Source organism: Ailuropoda melanoleuca, chromosome 6 (genome assembly GCF_002007445.2).
Source record: "Ailuropoda melanoleuca isolate Jingjing chromosome 6, ASM200744v2, whole genome shotgun sequence".
Classification (NCBI taxonomy): domain Eukaryota; kingdom Metazoa; phylum Chordata; class Mammalia; order Carnivora; family Ursidae; genus Ailuropoda; species Ailuropoda melanoleuca.
Genome location: NC_048223.1, coordinates 99,532,623 through 99,551,606, shown reverse-complemented (window position 1 = coordinate 99,551,606; position 18,984 = coordinate 99,532,623). Strand labels below are relative to the sequence as shown.

The 18,984-nt window shown below is 54.0% G+C and overlaps 2 protein-coding genes across 6 annotated transcripts in view; one reads left to right on the top strand and one right to left on the bottom strand.

Moving 5' to 3' along the window:
* Nucleotides 1-4,736: 4,736 nt before the first annotated feature.
* ZFYVE27 (zinc finger FYVE-type containing 27) overlaps nt 4,737-18,984 on the bottom strand; it is a 36,102-nt gene continuing 21,854 nt past the window's right edge. For 3 of the 5 annotated variants that reach the window (XM_034663095.1, XM_034663096.1, XM_034663100.1), the window contains one exon: nt 13,769-14,666. In XM_034663095.1, coding sequence (XP_034518986.1) covers nt 14,461-14,666 — 206 coding nt within the window. In that variant the 3' untranslated portion in view covers nt 13,769-14,460. Of the gene's footprint in view, nt 4,823-5,194; nt 5,276-11,378; nt 11,882-13,768; nt 14,667-18,984 lie in introns of those variants that run through there. The other 2 variants (XM_034663098.1, XM_034663099.1) reach the window with 2 other exon arrangements.
* SFRP5 (secreted frizzled related protein 5) lies at nt 8,472-13,770 on the top strand. Its single transcript, XM_002916996.4, has 3 exons — nt 8,472-9,085; nt 11,199-11,276; nt 12,749-13,770. Exons 1-3 carry the CDS (start codon nt 8,563-8,565, stop codon nt 13,093-13,095), a joined length of 948 nt encoding a protein of 315 aa, XP_002917042.3. The 5' UTR covers nt 8,472-8,562; the 3' UTR covers nt 13,096-13,770.

Sequence of the window (18,984 nt, the reverse complement as noted above, 5' to 3'; positions counted from 1 at the left end):
CCTGCCCCCTCTCATCTGTTTTATCTGCTGAGTTCCCAAAAGCCACATCACTTGAAAACAGGATCGCCTTACTTTAAAAACACCAGTGGTGAAAAGCACTGGTTTATGAGCGCTTCTCAACAGGGTCTCTATCGGCCTTTGGGACAGGACAGCTCTCGGTCATTCAGGGCTGGGCTGGGCGCTGCAAGAGCTAGGCATCCCTGGCCCCTGCCACTAAATGCCAGTTGTCGGCCCCAGTCTCCGTGATTACCAAACCCAGGCAGGGTGGGGTGGGCTATCTGTGCAGCTGGGAAGGACTTCAAGCCCAATGCTCCCCAGCTTTATAGGTGAAACAACTGAGACCTGAGAAGTCAAGCAACCAGCCCAAGGCCACAGCACAGCAGGCGAGTGGAGAACAGGAAAGCCCCAAATAGTGGGTTGAGCCTCCGACCAACCTCACCAGGGCCTCAGTTTCCCAGAAGTGGGCAGGAGGCAAGTAGGGGCCCCTTTGCAGAGAGCCTTGTAGGAACACCGATACCCTGACCCGCCAGCTGGAAGAACCAGGACCAGGTAGACCCTACCGTGGCCTGAACCCTCAGCATTGAGCACAGAAAAGCCATTCTGAGTCTAGGCAAAGAGGCTGGGACCACCTCGATGGCCCTCAGGGCAAGCGCCTAGCAGTTCCCAGGCCCAGGCCCCAGCTCTCTCCCAGCAGAGGACAATTGTTCCATTGGCTAGGGTAGAGGATTGGAGATTCACTGGCCCTGCTGGGCTCCTCCCCACCAGCACCCTCTCCTTAATGAGGCCATTGTTTGCCCAGGGTTCCCCCAACAGCTGGCCCCCACCCCTACCACTTCTGCCCTGGGTTTCCCCTCTGCAGTCCTGCCCTCCAGCACCTCCTGGAGACTTCCTGACTTCCTCCCCTAGACCCTGAGCACAAAAGCCCCTGGGGCCTCTCTGACCTACAGTTCCCCTTGCCAGGCCACTCACTTCCCTCACCCAGCCTCTGTTTTTTAAATTAATCAAAGATGCACGGACTGCCAATCGACTCCTGTTCAGCATGAGAGGAGTTCCATCCTGAGAGCATGTAATTCCAACCAAAAGCAAAGAAATGTGTTGTTTTATTTACGGGCAAATGAACCATTCTGTGTTGATTTGGGGAAACATAGAGAAGAGTTTATGAACCTTTATTAGTGCCTTCACAGACCCGGGTGGTCAGGAACCACCGGAATAGCGAATAGCTTTCAATGGAAACAGCTTAAAAATCTGGGGTCCTGAGGGCCCAGACAGCCGTAGCGGGGGCTGGGAGGGTGGGGGCCGTGCGCAGGCTGCCCCAACCCCGTGACTACACAAAACTCTGTAACACTTCCGCCGCACGTCTAAGCATCTGCAAGTATTTCCCATTTCATCTTACCCACAAGTCTACAGCAGAAAGCGCCTGTTTCACAGACGGGGAAACTAAAGCACAAGGAGCTGAGTCTGACCCGAGTTCCCACAGCCCACAGTGCTGGAGGCAGAGCCTAACACTAGGTGCCTTTGACTCTGCATCCAGTGCTCATTCTCCTTTCCACAAAGATGAGGCTTTGGGGCCCCTCTCTACCTCCCAACCAGGAAGTCACTCTAGTTGTGATTATAAACTACTCGTCTATTTGCGTGGCTGTCCCTCTAGATCTTGAGCTCCCTAAGGGCAGTGACCTGGCCAACCAGGGTCAAACCTGCTGGCAGCCCAGTCACTTGAGTCCCATAGGAGTCTCTGGCCCTAGGGCCCTCCTCGTCTGCAAGACAGTTGGGGTCAGGGCTCAATAGGGTGGAACCCCTAGCCACTTCTCATACGCTGGCTGGAATCCACAAGCCATAGAGGGAAGTCCTCGCTTCAAGTTCTGGCTCTGGTTCGTGCCTGTGTGATTATAGGTAAGTTACTGAACCTCTCTGGGTCTCAGGTTTCTCATATTAAATGGGGGGTAATAATACCTGCCTCACAGTGCTATTGGGATCATTAAAGGAAAGCACAGAGCATAATGCCGGGCACCTCGGATGCCCTAAACACATGTTGGAGAGAGGAGAGGGAAAGAGGGAGGGACGCAAGTCAACATGAGCATAGGGGGCTCGTCCATCACCCCCAATCCCTCAGCAAGCATGAAGTACTCCTCAACTGGACTCGACTTGTTCCCCACCTCTCCTCACAGTCACCCTATAACCCTCCTGACCTTCCTTGGGCCTCCCAAGAATTCCAACAGAGACCGAAAAAGGTTAGAGGAAGCTGGCTCCAGCCTGAGCCTGGCTGGCTCCAAAGACCCCTTTCTTCTGATACTTCTTCCCCCCAAGTAGTCATCTGTCCATTCAGTCATTCACTCATACAACATTACATTTATTGAGCACCTACTATGTGCCTGGCAGTGTGCTAGGAGCAAGAGAAACAGAGCTCTTGCCCTTGTGGAGCTCTCTGTCCACAGGGATGCACTATGATGACCAGTATGAGAGGCCGCAAAGGGGAGTTAAGGTTCTACAAGCCAGGCCAGCAAGGAGGCCTGGCCTTCTGAAGTCTTGGGAAGAACTTGAGGCGAAAAGCAATCGGAGCGACTGAGGGCCCTGAGCTGAAGGGAGAGGCTAGCAGATCAGCAGTGTGAAGTGACCAGTTCCCTCCTGCAGAGTGGAAAACAATGAAACCAGAGAGCAGCCCTGAGCAGTGAGGAAGGACAAGTGGGGAGGAGGGAGAGCACAGGCGGATTTTAAGAGAAATTTAGGAGTGAGGAGAATTTGGTGACAGTCTCTAAAGACCTTTGTCACGCCAATGCTCAATAGTATTAACTAGCAACTGTATAGATAGCCCCTCCCATCTGCACTGCTGTAAGCAATTGTTAAATGAACTCTAATCCTCTAAATAATCCTCAAAGGAATTACCGTGATTATCCTCATTTTACAGATGAGAAAGCTGAAGCACAGAGAGGTTCAATAACCTGCCCAAGGTCAAGTAGCATTGCTGCAATTAGAATCCAGTCTCACTTCAGAGTTCTCGGTCTTAGCCCAAACATTTGGCTGCCTCTCTGATGTGCTTCTAGCCAGGGTCGCCGACCAGCCAGACCCTGGGGGTCCCAGGTGTGCTGGGGACCCAGGGCAAAAAGCCTTGTCTTCATCCCCAGCCCTGGCCAGAGAATACCAGCAGTGCCCACCCGCATCCTTCCTGTTGCACTTCAGACAGGCATTCTTAGTGCTAGACATGCCCCGGTCCAAGACAAGCTTGGCCTCCACTTCGGTTCCCGTGGGAGCCAGGACAACCAGTGTGCCTGCCAGTGTCCAGGGTCATAGAAGGGAGGACTGCGACTTGCCTCCCTGGCCACTTGATTCAATGACAGTGAGCCCAGCTCCAGCCCCTCTACGAGCAGGACCCCATGGCTACCAGTGCACCCAGAGATCCTAAGCAGAACCCCCTGAACGGCTTCCCGGAGCACAGGCTGTGCAGCAGGAAGGCTATGCGGAGCTGGGGACCTCTGGGACAGATGCTGACTTTATAATCAACAACAAAGCTAAATGATGGAAAGTGATGTGGTAGTAAGAGGACTGGACTGAGAGTCAGGAAGGCCAAGTTCTAGTTTCCTCTTAAAGACAATGGTTGGGGATGGGAGACGCTGGAGGACAATAGCAATCGGGCCCTGCTAGCTCTAAGAGTTCTCTTAATTACACAGGCCACTCAGGCTGGGCTTTTTGCTAAGCACTCAGGGGCCAGTGAGATGAAGACGGGTATCCCAGCAGGGAACACTGAGATCGTAAAAGGCAGATAATTCCCGAAGACTCTGAAATAAGGACAAGATTCGGTCTCATCACCTTGGGCATCCCAGCCCTCCTGGGAGGCAGCCGTGCCTGTCCTGGCAGACCTTGCTCACAGGCTGGGACAGAAGATGCCCCACCTTGGGCCAGCAACAAAGTCAGCCTCGCCTCCATCATCATCTCAACCTCCTAACTCTTCATTATTTCATTTGATCCTCAAGATGGCCCCATGGAGAATGTGAGGCAGAGGTGGTCCTCCCCATCTCACAGATGAGGAAACTGACACTCAGGGTATGGGGGGGACTTGCTACTAAGTTGAAAACACACAACTGAGATCTTCTGAGTCCAAGCCTGGTACACTCCCCACTGCCATGCACTGCCTCTCCCAGGCATGCCTGAAAGGAGGCATGAATGGGGCAGATCTCCCACTCGTGGCTCCATTATAGCACAGCGCTCCCATATGCAGGCACCCTGCCGGGTGCTCCTCTCTTCCCTGGCCTCAGTAAGTCTTCACTAACATGCAGTAAATAAATGTTCTTCACCTCATTCTACACACGAAGAAATTAAGGTTCGATTTCAAGAGACATAGGTCCACACAACTAGCAAGTGACCAGAATTCACCACCAGTCAATCTGACACAAAGCCCAGACTCTTCCTGCCACACTACAATGCCTTTGTGTGTCCCCGTTCTCCACGTGGACAGGAACCTAGACTCTCATGTGTATGCCTGGCCCAGAACAGGCTCTAGTTAAACGTTCATTCATGGAATGATTATTCCTGAGACCAAAGCATTAAAACGAATGAAGAAGGCTATTTCATACAGGTAGAAATTATAGTCCAACCAGATTATATAATGGTCATGAACCTTTATGCTCATAACAACACAGCTTCAGAGTATATAAAGCAAAATTGATTCCAAAAAAAGAGGAAAAAATAGTAAACCCACAATCAACGTAGATTTTATACACCTCTATCAGAAACGAAGAGAATAGGGGCACCTGGCTGGCTCAGTCAGTAGAGCGTGCAACTCTTGATCTCGGGGTTGTGAGTTCCAGCCCCACACTGGGTATAGGGATTACTATAAAAAGAGAGAGAGAGAGAGAAGAAATGAAATGAACAGCATAAGTAAACCAGCAGTTCTTAAACTTTCTGGTCTCAGGAACCCTTTACACTCTTAAAAATGATTGAGGTTTTTAGATTAAAGACCTTTTGTTCACATGCTTTTACACCTACTAACATTTACCATGTTTAAAATTAAAACTGAGCAAAATTCCATTTATTAACTTATTTAAAGTAACAAAAATAAACCCAGTATGTGTGAACATAAATAACAAATTCTGTGAAAAATAACTATATTTCACAAAACAAAAAAAACAGTGAAAAGAGTAGCATTGTCTTAATTTTTGCAAATCTCTTTCACATCTGGCTTAACAGACTCAGATTTTCATACCTCCTTCTGCACTCAATCTGCCTTTACATGTTGTTTTGGTCGCAGTGTATGAAGAAAATTTGGCCTCACACAGAAATGTAGCTGCAAAAGAGAATATTTTAACAGCCTTTTCAGACACTACAGATATTCCTCTTCGATAGTATTAAAAATTGCCTGCGGCCGTTCCTTAAATGTTGGTTGTAGTGTAGAACCTGGATCCCTACCGTAAACTTCTCTTACTCTGCTACCTTAAGATCCACTGATCTATCTTGTACTTAGAGTGGATCTTTGAGTTGCATACAATTTTGACCTTGTAGACTCCCTGAAAAGGACTCGGGGACCCTCAGGAGAACCCTGACTACACTAGGAGAATCACTAAAGCAGGCAATAAAAAGGCAGAAAAATGTAGGATTTGATAACATAATTAGCAAGGTTGATCTAAGAGGTATCTAGGTAGAACTTTGCTCACAACAAACCACAAAGACACTTTTTTTTTTTAAACAAACGGTCCCTTCCATCAGCTGGGGGCAATGTGCACCTGGACAGACCGCAGAAGCTCCAGGATGGACAGATGCCCACCTTGCCAGGGGTTCCACACAGGAACAGCCTGGGTCTGGGACAGCCTCGTCAGGAAGAGGCAACACATCAGAGTGCAGCCTCCTCCCGCTGGGGCCACAGCGCCAAGGTCACCCACTGACCCCGCCACAGCGGGAGATCTTCCTGAATGACTGCCCCATGGCACAGCCCCCACCTGGGCTGCATTCCTGTGAAGGCCTTCCCACCTTCATCTCACCGTGTCAGGGAGCGTCGGGAGTCCCCAAGGCAGAGCTGTCAGGTAAAGATGGCCCATCCTCCTCTTCCAGGCGGCTTCCAGCCAGGCGCCTCTACCCTTAGGAGACCCTGGAGCTGCCAGGTACGACTCACCTGGCTCTTCCCACATGCAGTTCTTACATAACCAGCAGCAGGAAGAGCACCTCCTGCTGTCTGGGCCAGGCACTGGGCCTTCAAGTCCAGCAGAGGCCGACCAGCTGCCTAGGGAGCCTGCACCTTGCACATCACCTGGGGCGCGCCAACACGCCCTGCTAGTGCCCAAGACCACACCGCCCCGATGAAGGCACAGAAGCCCTGCCAAGCCTGAAGCGGGGATAAGGGTAAGCTGGAGCACAGGGGACAGAATTACTGCTCAGGGTCCCAACCAGAGCCAGGGCCAAGGTATCCAAGGGAGCCTGCAGAACACACATTACATTTCCACCCTAAGGCACACATCCCTTAGAGACCTTCCATTCCTAGGTGCCTACTGTGTGCTGGCACTGTGCTGGAGGCTTTCTCTCCACGCATCATTTTGTTTGCCCCTCACCGTAACTGTTGAGAGTGTTCCACTTTACAAACAAAAAAACGGACGGTCAGAATGGCTAAGTACTTGTCCAAGGTCACTCAGCGAATATGCACTTGGACTTCAACCTGGCTCTTTTTGTCTACAAACTCCAGGCTCTTGCACCAGTACTACATTCCACTGCCTGGGCCAACAGGGAGTGGTCCTTTCCCTTCTGGGGCTCATCCACAGAACCTCTTCATGCTCTTTCGCCTGAACCCACCCTGGGCTCTGTCTTCTGAATGTCCTTCCGTGTCCGCTGCCCTGCCTTTTGTCTTTTTCTCACACTAGATCAGACGAAGCAGAGACTATGCCGTCTGCATTTCTGGATCCCTACCTGTGGTGTGTACAGCACACCTCACACCTTGCACACAGTAGGTGCTTCGTGTGTATCTGCTGAATATGAAGAGGAGTGGTCCCTCACCTCTCTCCACTACCCCTGCAAGGACACATCCAGGGGAAGACAGGAGCCTTGTACACATTCAGTAGGGTAGAGGGTAGGAGGTGTAAGACCAGAAGTGGAGGGGAGGGCAAGGGCAGATCCAGGCCCCAGAGTGCCCCACGCCCTCCTGCAAGACACCTTCCCAGCAGACCTCCCCTCCACAGTCTGGGGAGGTCAGGTCTCAGGCCAGGTTCTCAAGAAGCAGCTCCCCCACCGTCAAGCATTTCTCCAAATCTCCTCCCACAGGAAAGCCAACGGAAGGCAGGGCCCAGACAGAAGGAAAAGACCACAAACATGGGGTTCCTGAATACCTCCTCTCTGATGCCTCCCTGGACACCCTCAATTCCTTCCTCCTCCCACAGCCTTTCCTGGCCTGGGTTGGAATTTATCTTAGGGCAAAGTAGTTAAGTCATGGCCTTTGGAGCCCAAACCTGGATTCAAATCCTGGCTCCCTCACCCATTAGCTATGTGACTGAGGGGCAGTTACTTCACCTGAAGGGCCCCAAAGCCAGCCAGCCTGCAGACTCAGAATCCAGACCTCCTGGGTATACCCGGGTTCTGAACTCTGGAACCAGACCACCAGGGGTCAAGTCCCGGCCCCTATCCTCACTTAACTTCTCTTTGCCTGGGTACATTTATCTGTAAAGTGAAGATAATAACAGTACCCACTCGCCTTATTATAGCATTACTGTGAGAATTAAATGGGGTAACTTATGCAATGTGCTTAGAACAGACAGGGTAAGTATCCAAGAAGTATTAGCTATCAATAGAAATAGTCGGCGATAAGGCTGTGAAGTGCTGTGCAGTGTCTACGGCACTTAGAGCTCACTGAATGGCAGTTATGATTACCTTAGCCCCACTAGGTTACGGTGTCCCTGGAGGTGGGGGGTCCTGGGTCAGATCCATCTCTGATTCCCCAAAAGCAAGCAGCACAGTTCCCGGACCAGGCACCAGCTCAAACACATGCTTGAGAATGGCCGGGTGAAGAAATGCCGTCCTGGAACAGGAGGGTGTGGGCAGCCAGGAGCCTTCTACCAGGAGAAGGGAGAACCGAGGTGTCAGGGAAGAGAAAGCAGAGCGGAGGGGGAAAGGCCGAGACGGGCAGATAAGCAAGTGAAGTGAGTGAGAAAAGGAACAGGAGAGGCTGTGGCGGAGGGAGATAAGAAGGAAGGATGGAGAACGCGATCGGCGAGGAAATGCCCAGAGAGGTGAGGGAGCCCCCGGGAGCCTCGCAAGGCCAGCCCGGCGCGGAGGCAGGGAAGCCAGGGGAGCCGGTGCGCGGGAGAGGGGCGCACAAGCCCGCACGGGGCGGGACGCGCGGGAACGGCGGGAGGGGCCGAGGGGGCTCCACCTCGCCTCCACGCCTGGGCCCGGGGGCCGGGCGGCCGTAGATTGGCTGGAGTGCGCGGCGAGGCCGGGGCCGAAGCCCCGAGGTGGGAGGTGCCAGGATCACTCGGTGCGCCCGAGAGCGGAGCGAAGGCTGCCACCACTCGGGCCACCTCGGCGGTGGCGGCGGCTGCAGGACAGCGGCGGGGCGGAGGACGCACTCCGGGGCAGCTGAGAACGCCGCGCACCATGCCGGCGGCGGCGGGGGGCGCGCGGACGGCCGCGCTGGCGCTGCTGCTGGGGGCGCTGCACGGGGCGCCGGCCCGCGCGCAGGAGTACGACTACTACGGCTGGCAGGCGGAGCCGCTGCACGGGCGCTCGTACTCCAAGCCGCCGCAGTGCCTCGACATCCCCGCCGACCTGCCGCTCTGCCACACCGTGGGCTATAAGCGCATGCGGCTGCCCAACCTGCTGGAGCACGAGAGCCTGGCCGAGGTGAAGCAGCAGGCGAGCAGCTGGCTGCCGCTGCTGGCCAAGCGCTGCCACTCGGACACGCAGGTCTTCCTCTGCTCTCTCTTCGCGCCCGTCTGCCTCGACCGGCCCATCTACCCGTGTCGCTCGTTGTGCGAGGCCGTGCGCGCTGGCTGCGCGCCGCTCATGGAGGCCTACGGGTTCCCCTGGCCCGAGATGCTGCACTGCCACAAGTTTCCCCTGGACAACGACCTCTGCATCACTGTGCAGTTCGGACACCTGCCTGCCACCACGCCTCCAGGTAGCGCCGCCGCCGCCGCCCCCGCGCGCTCTGACGGCCCCGGGCGCCCTCGGGCCCCCCGGAGGTGCCACCCCTTACACACACACACACAGAGACACACACACACACACACACACGCACTCCACCTTCGCTCAACCCTGCATGCTCCGGGAATTGCACGCCTCCCCCCACCCCTAGCCTCCCAGCCTTCTTGGAATCCCATAGTGCCTCCCCGCAGCTCTGGACATGCTCACTGGCTCTCTCCATTCCCACTCCTTTCCTAAGACGCCCCTGGCGTCCCTCGCAGCGCTCACCTTCCGAAGACGCTGGAATCCCTGGGTAGCCCCAATGCTGTCCCCCCCATCCCGGGGCATCCCCATAAATGTCTTACAGCCTCTCTCAGCCCAAGAATGCGCAGGGTCGCTAAGCAATGACCAGGCCCGTTCACCTCCTCCACAGCTCTGGACTCCAGGGCACCAAAATAAGCATCACCACCACCCATGTTGGGACCTCGAGAGGGGAGAAGGGCTGACAGAAGGGATATAGGGAAAAACTGTGGGCTAAGTGCACTCCCGGGATATGGTCCCCACCCCAAACACACACACACCATTTTCTGTACCTGGGAACCCTAAATTCTCCCACTATCTTCCCTAATCCCTCAGGTTGGGAGACCTTGGGGTAAAGCTCAGTGCAGAAGAAAGAGCAGATTGCCAGGCTACCACTGACAAGGAGTCTTCAGGAGTTGCGTAACTTCGAGCCTCAGTTTTTCCATAAGTAATATAGGAAGTGAGCTCAGGTTCCAACAACCTGTGAGATACTAAGGGCCACTTCCCGCCCACCCCAAGTCCCATTACCCCTAATTCCTCCCTGGTCTCAGCCTCCCTTTACTGTGCGCCCCCCATCTTGCCAACAGAGTATGGCTGGGCTGGGCACCAGACAGGAGGATAAGCAGTGGCACTGAGCAGAAGGGCTTTGGGCAGTTAATTCTAGTCTAAGGGGCCCCTGATGCTGGGACTCCCCCAAGGGGCAGCACTGCTTTCCCATTTTCCTATTGACCAGACTCCGAAAAAGCAACTGGACTCCACCACACCCTGCCCCCCTCCAAGGGCTAACTTCATCCACACAGCCCTGGGTCCTACACCCCCATGTCCCTCCTGAGAGTCACAGCTGGGTAGGGGTCCTGTGACGGGAGTGTTGAGAGACAGGAAACACCCCTGTTCTTGGGTTGGAAATGGGACCAGGAAGCAGGGGAGAGCCAGCTCAAGCAGAGACAGTGCAGTCCCTAGCCGGGATCCCGGCTCCTTTTCCAGTTTTCTTGGAAGCCATGTATTAACAGCCTGGAAGGCAGGGAAGTCCTGGGCTCGGGCTGGGAATCCCACCAGGCCCTGCCCTCTCTGAAGCCTGCTATCCCCTACGATGGGGCGCCCCACCTGGAGGCAGAGACATGGGACAGAGAGCGGGTGCAGTGTGGGCCTGACAACCAGAGGCAGCCTGAAGGGTTTGTGTGGCCAATAATAAAACTGAGACTATCTCATATAAAAATTAAGAGTTTGGGCTTCCCTTGGAAAATCAAAAGTTCTGGCAATGCTAAGCTGCGCACCTTAGAGGGTCATGCTCCTCAGTTTACCGCAGTCCCTGCCTGGCCAGTGTGGCTTGTTTCCCCACTTGCCTGAATCGTGTTCCTAGGTAGACCCTGCAGATACCCCCATCCCAGCTCCAGCCTAGGAGTCACAAATCCTGAGTTCTAAGCTCAGTTTGCAATAGTGCTGCTGACTTGGGTAGCTACTCTAGGCCTCAGTTTTCTTTTCTTTAATAGGAGTAATACCTACTTCATAGGCTGAGGATTAAATGAAACAAAGTTTAGAAGAAGACAGTGCACATCAATGGTGGCAGCTGCCAGGGTCATGGAGCAATTGTACCCACTGGGGCGGTTTTGTCCCCGTGCAACCCTGTCTCTTTTGACCCTCACAACTACTCAGCGAGCACCGTTACCATCATCCCATTTCCTGCTAAGAGTGGAGGCTGGGCAGGGGGAGGTGGCTCCTCGGTGCGGTAGGCCTGTACTCTGGAGTGGCTTTTTGGACTCTGATCCCTCATCAGCCTCCCTCGACCCCACCCCTGCTTCTCTCTTCAGTGACCAAGATCTGTGCCCAGTGTGAGATGGAGCACAGTGCCGACGGCCTTATGGAGCAGATGTGTTCCAGCGACTTCGGTGAGTGGGGAGCCCATGTGGCCACTGCCCAACTCCTCTCCTCACACACACACACACACACACACACACACACACACACACACACACACACAAATAGCCATGTCCACAACCATCATAGTGAATACTAACAGTTTTTGCATCATGGGTCCCTTTTAGAATCTGATCATACCCATGAACCATCTGGCCAAAGAAATGCGCCTCATTTTGTAGGTCATCCCAGGGGCTTCAGAAGCCCCTCAAGGTCATGTCCATGAGCCCCAAAACCACGCCTGGCCAAGGCTCCTGCAGCCCTCCGTTGGCATCTGCCCACCGAAGGGCCTCCAGGGTTGGATTCTCTTTGGGAGAAGCAAGCTAAGCCTGGAGATGGATGGGGGCGTCAGGGAAAGAGCCGGGCCCCAGGATGGAAGTGCAGCACCCTCGCCCCTGGGCACCTCTGCATGGTGCCCGATGCACCTCTGGCCAGGGGAGCTGCGGTCACTTGTCCCACGCCTTCATCCTGGAGTCTCTCCATTCCTGGGACAGTGAGCCAAGTCTAGTCAGGACCACACAACCCAGCATGTGGCCTTTGCCAAGTTGGTGGCTGTTTTGTGTCTTAGCCTCCCTGTCTGTAAAAAAGAGATAGCAATGAAATCCTTACTTCAGTCTTTTATGTTGTTTGTCTGGAAAGAGAATACTCCTATTGCAAGGTGTGTGTGTGTGTGTGTGTGTGTGTGTGTGTGTGTGTACGCGCGTGTGTCTCCAAGAGAGAAAAAGAGAGTAGGTAAGGGAAGAAAGAGAGAGACTGAAAGAAAGAGATTTTACAACAATTTCCTTCCCTGAGTGAACAGTCATTCTCTGGCATCTCCCTGGTGGCTCCCAGAGACGGGGGTCCAAAGGCCTGAGAACGGGGAGACTAGCCTAAGTGACCCCCCCAAGCTCCAGACTCCCAACCCCCAAATGTATTAGGCTCTCTACAGCCACCTCATGTGCCCGGATGGTCACCCTGACCATCATCTGGCCTTCAAGCACCTCCCCCATCCCCACACTCCGGACACACCGTAGACATACTCTCATACATAAAACACACAGCACCAAACATCACACTGCCACCTGTACTACGTCTCACACAGACTACAGTGTGTGTTCACAGCAGCTAGAGCTGGTTGTGTACATGCTTCAGTCCAGTGCCCCATGAAGCGGTGGGCCATGGGGGGGGGCATTTACCCCACAGAAACCAGCACGTGCCACAGAGCAGGACCCCTCCCCAGGGCCAGCTGTCAAACATTTACCAGTCCACCCCACCACTGCTACAAACACACACACACAGCCAGAAATACCATTTGGAAGCAACCCCAGGGATCACGAAGTCCACCTCCCCAAGGCCCAGGCTCAGAACTTCAGGCACAGGCAGCAACTGGGGGCCCACCAGCATATTGAGCAAACCTGCCCAGTCTCACACTGTTCCTCTGTCTACCCCCTCCGCGCACACACAGTGGTTAAAATGCGCATCAAGGAGATCAAGATAGAGAATGGAGACCGGAAGCTGATTGGAGCCCAGAAAAAGAAGAAGCTACTCAAGCCAGGCCCCCTGAAGCGTAAGGACACCAAGAGGCTGGTGCTGCACATGAAGAACGGTGCCAGCTGCCCCTGTCCACAGCTAGACAGCCTGGCCGGCAGCTTCCTGGTCATGGGCCGCAAGGTGGACGGACAGCTGCTGCTTATGGCCGTCTACCGCTGGGACAAGAAGAATAAGGAGATGAAGTTTGCAGTCAAATTCATGTTCTCCTACCCCTGCTCCCTCTACTACCCCTTCTTCTATGGGGCCGCCGAACCCCAATGAAGGGCGCTCCTCCCTGCCCCACCCAGCCAGTTGTGCCTTGCCCTCTCCCCACCCCTGGGGCACACTCTCTTCCTGCCCACTTGGCTTCACCCCTATTCCCAGGCTGACCCAGCCCCCGCCTGAGTGGTTTCATGCAGAGTTGTTACCAGCACAGGCCCTAAGGAAGGGGCATGGCACCTGAGCTGTCCATGACTGAGGGGTTCTGGGGTCCCTGGGGACCTCTTCTCTTAGGAGCAGGGCTTTTTCATTTGGGAAGTAGGTGGAGGAGAGAGCAAGGGAAGTGTGGAGGGGCTCTGAGAAGCCTGAGGAGGAAGTTTCCCGAGTGCACCATGGTGTCAGCTCCCTTCTGTCGGTGGTGAGGCCTTGCCTTAAAGAGGAAAGTCTCAGTATTAGGCTGAGCTATTTGGGGACAATTCCCTCCCCCCCCCCCACCCACTCGTGGCATCATAGTCCCCCCAAAGGAGAGGCATTAGGGTCACAGTGCCCTTCAGCGACAGTTCCCCACCTCCCCCATCTCCCCCCTTTCCCTTCCTGCTAGCCTGGAGAGAAGCCCAGCCCAGACCCCCTCCCAGAAGCCGCTCTTTGGGATTCATTCCTCAGCCTCCGCACGCCCCTGTGACCCTGATGATGAGTAAATTATCGCCCCCGCTGCAAGGCCACAGGTACTAGATCTGACACAGGCAAGGTTTGGTTTCTAATTTTTTAAGTTTTTAATTAAATCAAAAAAACAACAGTTGGTTTTGACTAGGTTGTCACCTGGTCCCCAAAGGTGGGGTTCAGAAGGGACTTTTAGAAAGAAGCCCTTGTCATAACCCATGGCCTGTCCACACAGACATACCTGCAATGCCTAAGAGCAATGCCCATGTTCTTGCAGGATCCCCTGAGAACAGAGTCAGGATCACCCTTCTCATCCCCATCACTCAGTGAGGAAGGGAGACAACTGTCCTGCTCCTGAAGAGGGACAGAGACGCCAAGATCCCCAGCCTTCTCCCACGCTCAAAAGGCTCCCACAATCCTGCAGCATGTCCCTGGCAATGTCTGTTCCTCAGATCCCAAGGCTGGACCACAGGGAACTACTCTGAAGAGCCAAGGGCCTAAACATGTCAACTCCTACCCCTTGCGCATTCAGACTGCCCTGGGCACTGGTCCCAGCCTGTAGGGGATAATGGTATAGACCCATGCCACGGGGCCAGAGAAGCAGCATCCCCTGGGAGCCGGTTAGAAACACATAAAAGCTCAGGCCCACCCCAGGCCTACTGTATCAGACTCCACATTTTAACACATAAACCTTCAAGTCATCTAGAGAGCTTCTGGAAAACAGGGGCCCCACTCTACAGCAATTACAGTGGAATCTCTGGAGGGTGCTCAGAAATCGGAATCTCTAGACGCTCCCTGGGGTGGTATGCAGCCCGGGGTGGAAACCTCCATCCAGACAAGCCAGCAGCTGAGGCTGAGGGGCTGCGGTGACCTCAGGCTGGCAGGGTCTTGGTCCTGCATGCAGAGAAGGACACAGCTATCATCACTGAGGGCTTCTTCGGCGAGCTCAGAGCAGACGGTGCTGCGACCTGGAGCTGAATGCGGCAGGGAGGGGAGAAGGCCTGAAATGGAGGCAACAGGCTCCTCCCACTCAAATGTCCACCATTTGGAAAGGGTGGTGCCAGGAAAAGAGATCCTGGAGGTTTGTCAGCAGATGCTGAAGGACAGGCAAGATGTACCCAGAGCAGGGGGCTGGGGACACCCCCAGAACAGCTTTCCTCACCAGCGAGGGTCCAGCTGCCAAGCCCGATCAAGGCTTCCTGCTCCTCCGAGACAATGCAGCCATGTTCTCTTGTGAGGGCTCGGCTTCCAGGGCTCTCAGAGAAGCATGTTGCCACAGAGAAACGAGGAAGGCCAAAGGGCCCAAATTCTGCTGTGGGGCCAATGTGAGCTAACAGGTGGTCTGATAGCCTGACCATAAATCACCTCCCTGGGCAGTCAGGTGGCCTTACCACAGGTCAGGAGCAGTAGGGCCTGCTTGTTTCTCCTCAACTCTGAGGAAGCCACTGCCACCCACCCTCACCCAAAGCCTGCCCAGCCCACCAGCTCCCTGAATCTGCCCCTTGTCTCCCAGCCTCCTACCCCGACCAAATATTTACGGACACTTCCATGGTCAACCAGGACCAGGGGTTATTTTTCCACTGAACACACAGGACTCCAGCTCCTTCTGGCAGGAGCACAATACTGACCTTTGTCAGGTGCTGGCAGCCAGTGAGATGGAGCAGGTGGGGGAGCGGCCCCCCTAGCCCATCCCGGGAAGCCCCAGTAGACAGTCCTCAGCCACCCCCCACGTGGGGGTCAGGCTCTGCTCAGTACGTCGGCTCTGTCCCCAGCATCTGCTGTCAGAGCCCCCAGCAGTCTCTTCCTGGGGCCAAGAAGAATCCTCCCCAAAACCAGGGGAGGCCCCACAAGGCCTGAGCCCGCCTATTTCCTTCAGTCACCACACGCTCCCTCTTGGCCAGTGTGGAGACAGACAGCTGGTGGTGCCCAGCAAGCATCTGGGCTGTGTGTCAGCGAACCACTGCATCTGACAGAAACCCCAAAGAACAGTGGGGCTTCTCCACACCAGAGGTCTGGAGACAGACAGGTGGGAGGTCCATGTCCCAGACTCATTCTATCTTCCGACTCTGCCAGGGGGTGGCTTCTGTTCTCGTGGTTACAAACAGTGCCTCCTCCTCCCCACTTCTAACCACATTCCAGGCAGCAAGGCAGGCAAGGGGAGCAAAAACAGCGTGTCAGCTGCCTCTGGCCTTTTTGATCAGGAAAACAGTAATTTCCCAACAAGTCCCACCTGGTAGATTTCCACTTTTAGCTCACCGGCCAGAACTAAGTCACATGGCCACCTCTCATTGCAAGGGAGCAGAGGGAGTCAGGTGTTTCAGTTGGGTACAAAATCAGAGTTCTGATAAAGAACAGTAAGGATCTGGGGGCGCCTGGGTGGCTCAGTCGTTAGGCGTCTGCCTTCGGCTCAGGGCGTGATCCTGGCGTTCTAGGATTGAGCCCTGCATCAGGCTCCTCCGCTATGAGCCTGCTTCTTCCTCTCCCACTCCCCCTGCCTGTGTCCCCTCTCACGCTGTCTCTCTCTCTCTCTCAAATGAATAAATNAAAAAAAATCTTTAAAAAAAAAAAAAAAAAAAAGAAGGATCTGGGGTGGCGGCTAAATACTCAGGATCAGGTGAAAAGAGGTAATAGGGCCCAGTTTTGGATTCCAATCCTGTGACTCAGTGACCATGTGACATTGGGAACACTGCCCAACTATAAAAAGGAGTAAGAATTTCTATTAAGTGGGGAAACATAAGAAAAGTTCCTGGAACCAGTGCCCAGCATTCAGAAGATATTCATTAAATGGTAATTAATATTTTTACTAACCAAAGGCCTTGACCTGGCTAGCACAGTGCCTGCACCTAACAGTACATTCCGAACTGATTTGCTAACTGACTAAGAAATGCTACTGGCAGGAAGGCAGGGAAGAGACAGGAACATCTCATCTAAAACCCAGAGTCGTTACTTTCAGGACAGAACCTACATTTGGCATTTTACTTCAGAAAATACACTCCCGGAGGGTATGTCAGCCAACACAGGGGAGAAGACATATAACACTAGAGTAAATATCAAGCCCATGCTGGGTGGCAGGCACTACTCCAAGCACTCTGGTATTCTTTTTTTTTTTTTTAAGATCTGTTTATTTATTTTACAGAGGCGGGGTGAGAGAGCGAGCAAGCACACCCATATGAGCAGAGAGGAGCAGAAGGAGAGGGAGAGAGAATCCTCAAGCAGATCTTGTGCTGAGTACAGAGCCCAAGGTGGGGCTCGATCTCATGACCCTGAGACCATGACCTGAGCTGGACGCTCAACCAACTGAGCAACCCAGGCGCCCCTCACTCTGGTATTCTAATTTAAGCCTGCCAACAGCCCTTTTTAACGATGAGGAGACTGAGGTTCAGAGAGGTCAATGAGCTTACTGGAGGACACACAGCTCATACATAGTAGTGGTACTAGGACTTGACCCCCAGGTTCTTAACCACTCTACTACTGCCTGCAGGGGGCAAAATCAAGTGGGGGGCAGGGGACAGACAGCAAAGCCTCTGCCACCCTGCGTCACAGGAAGATTTCTGGGAGCCCTGCTCAGATCTCACTCCAAGGGCCCTGACAGCAGCAGAGGAGCCAGCCTCAGACTGTGGCTTTTCTCCTGACCCAAAGCAGCCCATCCCTGACCCCTCCTCCCCTCTCAGCCCCATCAGCATCCAGGCTCTCGAGCCCCACAAAGGAAGCTCACAACCCACAACTGTTTAGTCGGCTGTAATCCTGGCTAAAGTTCACTCCTTGGGAAATCCAACGTGGGGGGTGGTTGCTGCTGGAATGTATGTGGCTGGGACCCAGTATCCCAGCCCAGACAGCAGGCTCTGCTGGGGCCCTGAAGAAACCGGGCAGCCAGGGGGAATCCGGAATCCCCAACCCCCAGCTGTGCCAGAGAATGGAATGTGCTGCTCCGGGGTGTTGAAACAGACCCAACCAACGGGGGTGGTGCTGGGAGGGGGGGAGCTCCTGCCACAAGGCTGCCTCTGTTCCCCTGGAGCTGAACCTACTTTGCTAGGGCTCAGGATGGGCAGGCCCCTCTGGTAAGCTCAGTGGCTCAGGATCTTGGAGCTACTGGGGGCAAGGCAGAACAGAGGGGAGGGTGACAGCCAGGATTGTATGTTGACCCAAAGTTTCTCTGATAAGGCCTCTACAAGTACCTGTGGCAAAATTCACAACCCGGCTCCATGGATGACTAGCTACATGACCTTGGGCAGGTTACTTAACCTCTCCAGGCCTTCATTTTACTCATCAGTTAAATGGAATTAATAGCAGAACCTAGCTTTTGGGACTGTCATGAGGTTTAAATAAGAATGACACACTCAGCACGCTGCCTGGCACAGTGCTCAATAAACATAGGTATTGGGACGCCTGGGTGGCTGTCGGTTAAGCACCTGCCTTTGGCTCAGGTCATGATCCCAGGGTCCTGGGATCAAGTCCTGCATCGGGCTCCTTGCTCAGCAAGGCGCCTGCTTCTCCCTCTGCCTGCAGCTCTCCCTGCTTGTGCTCTGACAAAATAAAATCTTTTTTAAAAATTAGTAAAATAGGGGCGCCTGGGTAGCGCAGTCGTTAAGTGTCTGCCTTCGGCTCAGGGCGTGATCCCGGCGTTATGGGATCGAGCCCCACATCAGGCTCCTCCATTGGAAGCCTGCTTCTTCCTCTCCCACTACCCCTTGCTTGTGTTCCCTCTCTCGCTGGCTGTCTCTGTCAAGTAAAATAAAATAAAATCTTTAAAACAAATTAATAAAATAAACAATATCCAAGATATAAAATAAAATAAAACAAAACGTAGGTGTGGTTATGATCTCAGAGCTAGCCACCAGCTATAGGATAGATGCTGGAGCCAGGGCCTCTCAAAAGGAGCGCCTCCAAGGTTCCATGGAGACAAGGGCATGAAAATGGAGCTTCATTTGGCTTTAGCTCTGAGGGCCAGGAGATCAACGACTACAAATCCTGAAGATCCCAGAAACCAGGACCAAAGTCTGCCAGGGCTCACGAGAGACTGCTCCCCATCCCTACCAAACCACGAAAAGATCAACAAACCCTCAACTCAAGCCAGGCTGTGGGAGCTGGCTGTCTGTCCCAATGGCCACCAGAACTGGATCAAAACCCAGCTACTATTCCTCCCAATGGGCGCCTGAGAGCAAACTGAGGCCATCTTTTAAATCAGGCATCCAATTTTACCATGAACAGTCTGTCCTCCAGGCCACCTCACATTCGGTCCTCTCCACACTGTGGACCCCAGCCAGCTGCAAGACAATCCGACCTCCATGGCTT

What these genes read in the sequence shown, in the direction of transcription:
- SFRP5 (XM_002916996.4), top strand. Translation starts at nt 8,563, where the DNA reads ATGCCGGCGGCGGCGGGGGGCGCGCGGACGGCCGCGCTGGCGCTGCTG. An exon ending in GCCTGCCACCACGCCTCCAG is followed by an intron (nt 9,086 to 11,198) that starts GTAGCGCCGCCG and finishes TTCTCTCTTCAG; the next exon opens with TGACCAAGATCTGTGCCCAG. An exon ending in GATGTGTTCCAGCGACTTCG is followed by an intron (nt 11,277 to 12,748) that starts GTGAGTGGGGAG and finishes GCGCACACACAG; the next exon opens with TGGTTAAAATGCGCATCAAG.